Consider the following 9,035-nt stretch of genomic DNA (forward strand, 5'->3'; position numbering starts at 1 on the left):
AAAGGCAGCAGCGGCAGCGATTGCTGAGCAGGGTTGCACAGATCACACTGAGCTCTGGATCCCCAGCAGAGCAGGGCCGTGCCGGGCTCTGCCTGCACCAGCAGAAACAGAGCATCACTGACACAGGCAGCTCCTGTCCCTGCAGTGTCCCCAAACACCACCCTGTCCCTTCCCACAGCAAGGCCTCTGCAATGACACCTACACAGAGGGCAAGGCTGCTGGTACCCAAAGCTCTGAGCTGTTCCACCGAAGAGCTCAGCACGAAGAGGTACCTAGAATTGAAGAGTTGAGATTGCAGTTCCTGCAGGCTGATAGAAACCTGCTTAAAACAAACATCCTCAACGACCTGAAAGCTCCTGACAGCCACAGTGCCGGGCTGGGCTCTGCACATTCCTGTCTGATGGCCCCCGAAAGGCTCCATCAGCTGCATTCACACAAGCACCTGCTCACAGACAAGTTGGGAACGACCCCTGAGCCAGGTTTCAGTGGGGGAATACATCACTGTATCCCCCAGAATCTCCACAGTTCTTCATAACATTTTTTTAAACCTTTGAGGGAATTCTGTCTAATCAACAAAAAAAGACAGTGAATTGAAGACTGTGCATTCTAGACAGCATTCACTCAGACACCCTAAAATAAATCACCAACACCCCCAACCTGCCAACACTGTGGGAACCAGCATATAATAAGATCCACAAAAAATAGGTTAGACATGAGGGACATTGTTCATTGTTGCTGTGTTAGTGAATCACAGCAAAATCAGGTCACGTTGCCCATGAGAGGAAGGCTACAGACAGGCTCACACTGAGCCTGCTGTGGTCAATAATTAACCATAGCAAAAAGCTATATAGTCAACATTTTCTATACAGTCAATTTTATTTGTCTGCTCTCATTTCTCAGGAATCAACTTGTTTCTGTAAATGAAGTTACAAGACCAGAATAGTTAATCAAGAACAGAAAGTAGAAGTTTTCAGAAAACACAGGTGCTAACTTTACAAGCAATTTAAGACTTAAAGGCTAAAGTTTGACAAAATAACTGACCATGTAATGTTCTGCATGTGAAGGGATATGTCTGTAAATTTTAACACATTTCCATCTTTCACAAGCTGAGCTCTAGCTTACAGTACCTCACAAATGTTTTCCACCTTGAATATTGCCACACTGTAGAAAAAATATATTTCTATTTTTGAAGACAGGGTTGTTTGTGCATGGACATTAACAAGTACAAAAAAATTCAGCAGATAATTTTATAATATTTTCTCTTAACTACAACAGAAAGTGCAACACTAGAAAGGCATGTCCTGCCTACTTAAAATGTCTTATACCTTTACAAAGCTAACTCTGACTGTACACATTACATCCTAGAACACACAAGTAAGTTTGAAAGTGTCCTGGCAGAAGTATGGAAAGCACGCTTACAACTTCTGTAAGCAAAAAGACACAATAGCAAACACCAGTGAAAAGTGATTATACCTGGAAACAAACAAATTCATGTCTCAATGTCTGAATCTTCTCTACTAGCTGAAAACAAAATCCCATGACATTTGTTGATTTTGCAACTTTATTTGCATTTAAAGACTGGCTGCTAAGCTTCTCATCTGAAGAACCACCACAATCAATCAGGAGTTTCTAGCTCTGTTAGAATTAGTCTATGGGATCCAACGGATTTAAATTGCAGATTGATCCAGATTGACTTTTGTAGGAAGAGGTCCTGCTTCTTCATGTTCCTCAGTCTTGCATCTAACCACCACAAGTGCAGAGGGTGGGTATCTGTTGAGTTTTTGCTCATTCATGTATTCCAAATCTCCATAGATGCTCAGCTTCTGAAACATTTAAACAAGGTACTTTAAGACAAAGACTCTCCATATTGTGAATAAAATGAATTTCATTATGCAGCTGCATTCCAGGTTCTGATGGCTGCAGCTTTGCAACACAAGGCTTTCTGTAACATCTGAAATTCAGGGCTGGAACTAGACTTGCATCCAGAAGAAATGTATGAAATCTGCCAGAACAAGGGCAGATACAGTGTTTGTGTAACAGCTCCTTTGGTGGGCAGTCACTGAGTCAGGACTCTGGGCACTGGCAGAGTGCCTGTTCCCCTCCATGAGACTCTGCACTCACACACATCACCAATAACTGTGCTGTCACTGTTCTCACTACTGATCCTCCTGCATTAAACCCATACTGGGTCCCCCTTACACCACCCAGCCCTCAGAATAGCTTCATTCCCAGAGAAATGAGAATCAGCCTCCATTTGTTCAGAGCACCCTGAAGGTTGTTGAGAGCACAGCACTGCAAACCAAAAGACATCGTGTCTGAATAAGGCTCAGAGCTCCTGTGAGCTACAGGAATGAGCAAGGATGCTCAGCTATAAAACCACCATTTAAATTAACAAAACTGGTTTGCCATCCACAACCACAATATAAGGAAACCCTCCTTAACTGAACCTCCCCAAATATTTCTTAAGTCTCTGGACAGCTGTAACATAAAAGCAATGTAACAAATAAATTCCAAATACTGTACTTCTGAAATGCAGTACCTCGGATGGAACATACTGCTCTACAGCTGTAGCTACAGTTGCACAACAAATCCAGAGCAGCACCAGCACTGACAGGACGAGTGTAGTGGTTAAAATCCAACTGGAATTTCTGAAATTACAAGAATGTTGATAGATTTCATAGACTGAATACAAGACAATGGACCTCTAAAAAGTTTGGCTCATTTCTGACTGCCTTTCCTGCCAATTCATTAGTCTCTGGCCCTTCCAGCAACACAGCCCACTGCAGACTCCTGGGTACTTTAATGCCAGTTTGATATCACAAAAGACTTGCAGGATTCTGTTATGGGGCGCTAAGATTTAAAACCAGATTTTTCTGTTATGCATCTGTAGGAAAACTCACTGATCCTTCATGTGCAAACTTTTAAGGAGAAAGTAAAAAAGCTTTAATAAATACATACTGAGTATTTTCAGCCTGGAAACATGACATACCAGTGTGCTACATAACAATCCCAAAACAAAGTGCTTTGCCCTAAAAGACATTCAGAGCTAATGAACAGGCAAAACACAGTATTGATTAAACAGTTCCCAGAACACACTCAAAAAACAGTGCAGGAAATTATCAATATGTTCTTCACTTGAAATGGAAAGGAAAAATCAAAGTTGGCAGGACAGCACACAGAAAACACGGGGCCAGCACAGCAAAGCAGCACTGATGGTCAGATACAAAACTGTGACGCTGTGCATCCTGATCCTACAGACTTGAGAGACCTGGAGACCTCCCAGCAGGGCTGCACACCCAGAGGAAAGGCCTTTATCCTCCCCAGGGGGCAGAGCCAGCTCAGGACATACGTACATGGACAGACACTTGAAGAAGCTGTCGCTGGCTCGCTCCTCGAAGAGCCCCCGGAAGGTCTGCGAGCTGCCTGGGCGTCCGTCTGCTGAGGCACAACAGCACAAACAGAGGGCACGAGAGCAAGGGAAGGGACAACTCACCCCCCCCACACTCTGAATGTACAGACAGCATAAAGGGAAGCTTTAAAGCAGCCCCAGCTTGCAGGCTTCCATTTGTGCAGAGCTCAGTTTCTACCGCGCTTTGCCAAGTGTACACAGTGCGCTCTGCACAGTAAATAATTATATTGCAGCTTTCAGAAAATTTGCTTTCATATGCCACCTGCAACGTTATTTCTTAAATTTGCATGACAGGGAACATTTGCATTTACTCTTCCAAAGCACTGAAAACAACTTACAGGCTGTTTTACTCAACGACAAGGCTCCTTTTGTATCTCCTCCAGTGTCCTGATCAAGCTGTGGAACATACTGCACTTCTGGCTTTGACTAAAACAAAATAAGGAGTTAGGAGATCCTGCTGGAAAGCTTTCACTGGTTTTGATAATTTTGGTAATTTACATTTTCAGAACTAATACAGAAATTAACCTTAAGACATGAGCCACTCTTTTAAGTCTGAATTTTAAAATGGCCCTAAAGGCAGTGAAATACTAGGAAAAACTAAACACTTTTGATGGTGTTCTAGAGTTTTTTCACTGGCTGGAAGAAGCAGAGTTCAAGTCAGCAACCAGGACATCTTAACCTCAATGAAAAAAGGAAGCACCTGGAATATGACAATTTTGCCATCATCTGCTTGAAGGTAGAAAGTCCATGAAGATGTTATGAAGCTCTGAGCTGAGTCCATCATGTCACTCCAAAATGATCTCACCAGCGTCAGAGGAAAGAGGAGATGAATTCGTGGCATCAGGGACATTAACTGCAAGCACAACATTAACATTTTTTCCATTTGTTTTTATATAAAAAAGACAGAAGTTACATTCTTGCTCACCCCTCACCTCATGTCTAGATTTCAGTCCTTAGGAAGATTTATTTTCCATTTGAAGAAATTTTAAAAAGAGAAGACACACACTGAACAGAAACAAGTAGGTGGTATTTGAAAAACATGTCACCTACTTACTTGCTCTTGCCTTAACTCAGCAAATGGCAACTGGTTCTGGCATCCAAGATGGCAAGCATATTGTTCATCAGATTGGGAGTATGCTTCAGTACAGGCTGCAAGGGAGAAGTTCCCCAAATGAGATGATAAATTCTGCATTTTAGTTAAGAAAACATTCTCAGTATAAGTTGGATCAGAAACAAAGCAGCAGTTGCCAATCCTATTTGCAGGGGAAGATATGGCAATCCCAGGGTAGCATTTGCTCTGAGGTCTAATGACAGAATCAGAGCTTCAACAGAGCAGGGATTTGAAATCTGGCTGCAATCAGAGCAAATGATCACCAGTGTCACCCTGGCTGAGCTCAGGGATGCAAGCTCTCATTGATCTCCCACCACCACTATAGCTTTCTTCTACGTATCACATAAAACATCAGAGAACAGAGATGGAATCCTAAAGAGAACAGAGGGACCATCAGTCCATTAAATCCCTTTGAGGTAACAGCAGAAGCCATGGTATCACAGGAAAATCAAAGCAGCACTTCCTGGTAATATAGAAACTGCACTGAAAGTATTGTGGAATAATTTCTTATGGAAAATGAAGGTAACTTTGTTTTAGGGAGAGCTTCTATTAAATGTTCACTAGAGATCATAAAGACCAAGAAATCTAAATTATTTGGAGAGAATAATTTAGTTTATTCTGCCCATGGACAAATCAGGCAGATGATACACAGGCACAGCTCTCCTGCACTATTCTGAAGCTTAGGTGGACAGTGTTTCAGTAGTACCTGAACTAAAGAATCAAACCAAAAAGCAACACAGAGGACAGGAGCTCTCCCAGTTTTCCAGAGGAAAAAATGGACCATCATAAGGACTGAGAAGCTGGCAGGAAGCACGGCAGCAGCAGCTGAACATTTGAGTGTTCAGCTCATGGCACCTGTGCAGCCATACCAGGCTACAACTGCCACCGAGTCAGTGTCTGCAGGCAGCACCAGAGACAGAACTGAGCAGAGCAGCCAAGATGGATCTGCCAAGCACAGAACACTCAGGGCACCCACCAGCAGATTACAGAACATAAGCCAGCAAAGACAACAGGCCCAGAAAGGAGAGTTAAACCAGAAACAAGCAACTGTTCCATTACCCTACATGTGCTCTGTTCAACTGCCACCGAGTCAGTGTCTGCAGGCAGCACCAGAGACAGAACTGAGCAGAGCAGCCAAGATGGATCTGCCAAGCACAGAACACTCAGGGCACCCACCAGCAGATTACAGAACATAAGCCAGCAAAGACAACAGGCCCAGAAAGGAGAGTTAAACCAGAAACAAGCAACTGTTCCATTACCCTACATGTGCTCTGTTGCTACATTACCCTGCTTTATGGCACTCTGTGGTGTGTGGTTTGACAACTACACTGACAGGCTGTATCACAGCTACACAGTGTGACAGACTGGAGCATTAGCCCATTTCTGGAGTATTTACTGCACTTTTGTAACACGTTAGCATCTCTGCATGACAGGCTTTCTGCTTCCCTACCTGAGCTGGCCACAAGCTCTCTTGGTTTCAGGAGCTACTGAGAGGACAAAAGCCACCCCTGAGTGCTGGCCTGGTGCTTCATTGTATTGGTAGTAAAGGTGGAGAGTTCCTACCTTTTCTTTCTGAATAAAGCTGTGAATCAGCTTCCTCAATGTTATTGGAACAAAGTTCTATACAATTCCAAACCCACTATTAATTGGCTTGTATCACACACTATCCCTGGAGGGACATGGAGGTGTGGCACTTGGGGACATGGTGGGCTTGGCAGTGCTGGGGGAATGGTTGGACTTGATGACCTTAAAGGTCTTCTCCAACTGAAATGATTCTATATTTCATCTTCACTTTTACATCTAACACAGATAGCCTGAGAGAATTAGTAACCAGGACTTAAAGGCCTATTCCAAGCAAAACATGTACGTCATTCCCAAGGGGTTAGCTGCAGGAAAAGCTTAGGATGTAGACCAGACCACAACTTACAAGGCACAGTGAGATCTGTGCTCTTGCTCCACTGAACAATTCACTTCCATACACAAATTTGTCAAAAATGGCAAACGGGACTGATTGTCACAGAGAATTATTAAAAGACAAGTGTTATTTGCCTGGATTTCCCCCCAGGCATTTTGTGTTTTCTATGACAAACTGTTTATAGTAAAATGCACTATTTCTAATTTACTTACAGACACTGATGACACTTGAGAAATTCAGGAAAACAGCAACACTGAGGAAAAACTCACAGACAACAACCTTCCCATAAGACTTTTTTCATATACCCTGTATATAGACTTTAAGAAGCCGTTAAACAAACCCAAAACAACTGAAAGAATGCCACCAACTCAAGAGCAGCCTTCCAGACACTGCAGCTGTGCCCTGCACTGTGTGCAGAGCTGCTGGGATGCTGCAGGGCTCACCAGAGTCACACTCCTGCTTGGTGCGGTTCAGGTCGGCGCCGTCATCCACGAACTGGCAGATGGAGAAGAGTCGGCAGCCGCGCTGGCAGGCGTACAGCTCCTCCTCCTGGGGAGGCACAAGGACAGGCTTGCAAACCTCCAGGCCGCAACAAATTGTCAGAAAACAAATGTTTTTTGTTGTTTGGTTGGGTGTTTTTGTCCTCCTTCCCTCCACCAGAGGTACAGCCCAGCTCAGTGTGGAACGGGATGAGCTGCAATGAATCAAGCAGCACTAACAAGCCATGGATTTATCTGCAAACCTGGAGCAGGAAATGCTGTTTTGGAATTCCAGACCCACAACCCACAAGCAAAATGAATTCTGTGTTTGGAATTAAGACAGTGCTGTAAAAGATTTATTGATGCTTAACCCTACGAAGAGTAGGAAATCTCCATTCTCAGAACTTAAATGGTAAAACCCAGCAGGAAAGGACCAAAATCCTCTAATTTTGACAGTGGAATACAATGTATCTAAATAGATTATTGATTCTAATCAGAGCTACAACAGAACTACCAGAAAGAGATTATCTTCTGATGTCCTACACAGCATCCTGGTTAACTACCTACTGCCAGCTCCACAAACACAAATGTTTATCTATTATATTGAACTAAAGGGCAAAAGTGCTTCCCCACTGCCAACTGTTAAAATTAAGCAAATATAGAAACCCTACACCTAGTATTTCTTCTCCTGGATGGATGTGAATAAAGCCTCTGTGACAGGAGCGTCCCAATGACCACACCCTGCCACTGACCCATGAATGAGAACTTCAAACCAGCAGCCACTCAAACTGCACAGGTGCAAAACGGGCTCTGAATTAATTTAACAACAACCAAACATGCCACACCTCTTGTACAACCTGTTGTAAATGACCTGGCCCTTGTAACTGAGACCACGAGTTCATCTGCTTTAAAGGCACAAGAGTAGAAAATTATTAATATAAACTAAAACTCAAATCTAACACTGACAAGGTGGGTGGTGCTGGAGCAGAAAACGTTTTGTAATTTGATATTCAGATAAATGAGCTGTACAGATATATTTCTGTCATAGTCTCAATTAAGTTTGTCTTCTTTTCCACTCACAACTAAAACAAATTTCAATTCCACAGCAGTTTTGTGACTAACAGAACAAACACCAAATGTAAAAGATGTGACTGTACTAGTGAACAGCTCCAACAACACAAGACAAAACTCTTATTCAAAAAGTAAACTAACAAAATTCAAAAGCGCAACACACCAAAACAAGCTGTGTGAATTTACTCATATTCCATACAACTCCCTGCTACTTTCCAGCTACAAAATCCACCTGAATTCCATGGGGAAGCAGACAAAGCCCTGTTACCTGATCCTGGCACTGCTCCACTTGCCTGCTGCCTTCCTGTGAAATCCCAAATAGGGGGTTAGAGTTCCACCTGCTACACAGCTGCAGCTGACAATGAAGTTTATTGCCAACAAAGAACAAGGAAATATGAGATTTGTGATCTCGGATTTTCCAAATTTAAGCCTGCAGGTCAAAGGCATGCAAGCATGAACCAACAGCAAATCCTGGGGGATGAAATTAAATTCCTATCAGACGCAATTTCAGTATTTTATCATGAGACAGAAAGTTCCCATGAAGGCTCTGACGAGCTACTTGTTTGTCATCGTTTATGCTTCACCCTTCAACATCCAAGTGCCACACAAGCGCCCTGACTCGGGATCTCTGCCCTGCCACGAACACAGCACTGCCCAAAATATGGAGCAGCCCAAGCCAAATTATAGCTGCCTTTTTAAAAACAGGAAGGAAAAAAAAAAGAGCAGCCAAACGCCCCAAACACACAAAAGCCCCAGCACTGGCAATGCTGTACTTTGACAACAGCGCTTCACTGGCAAGCGGCAGCCTACCCATCTATTTACATAACGAAGGATCTGTTTTAGAGCAGAGACGGAGCTGCAGGGCAAGAGGGGCAGAGGAAGGGCCGTGCCAGCCCCGGGGGAGGCGGAGGGAGCGGCGCAGGTGCGGGGAAGGGCCCGTCCGTACCTTGGGGTAGGTGTGCAGGGGGTAGGTCAGCTGGCAGGCGCGGTGACACGATGCCGTGTTGCCCAGCACGGAGTCGAAGGCTTCGGAGGAGGCGGCAGGGAGCT

At 43.9% G+C, this 9,035-nt stretch overlaps 1 protein-coding gene across 1 annotated transcript; it reads right to left on the reverse strand.

Moving 5' to 3' along the window:
- Positions 1-857: 857 nt before the first annotated feature.
- On the reverse strand, positions 858-9,029 carry TMEM59 (transmembrane protein 59). Its single transcript, XM_014307829.2, has 8 exons — positions 8,932-9,029; positions 6,879-6,984; positions 4,464-4,558; positions 4,110-4,262; positions 3,748-3,835; positions 3,354-3,435; positions 2,540-2,648; positions 858-1,823 (listed from the first exon to the last, which is right to left on the reverse strand). The coding sequence occupies exons 4-8, from the start codon at positions 4,257-4,259 to the stop codon at positions 1,668-1,670; spliced, it is 585 nt and encodes a 194-aa protein (XP_014163304.1). The 5' UTR covers positions 4,260-4,262; positions 4,464-4,558; positions 6,879-6,984; positions 8,932-9,029; the 3' UTR covers positions 858-1,667.
- Positions 9,030-9,035: the final 6 nt, after the last annotated feature.

This window comes from Geospiza fortis, unplaced genomic scaffold (genome assembly GCF_000277835.1).
Source record: "Geospiza fortis unplaced genomic scaffold, GeoFor_1.0 scaffold396, whole genome shotgun sequence".
NCBI lineage: Eukaryota > Metazoa > Chordata > Aves > Passeriformes > Thraupidae > Geospiza > Geospiza fortis.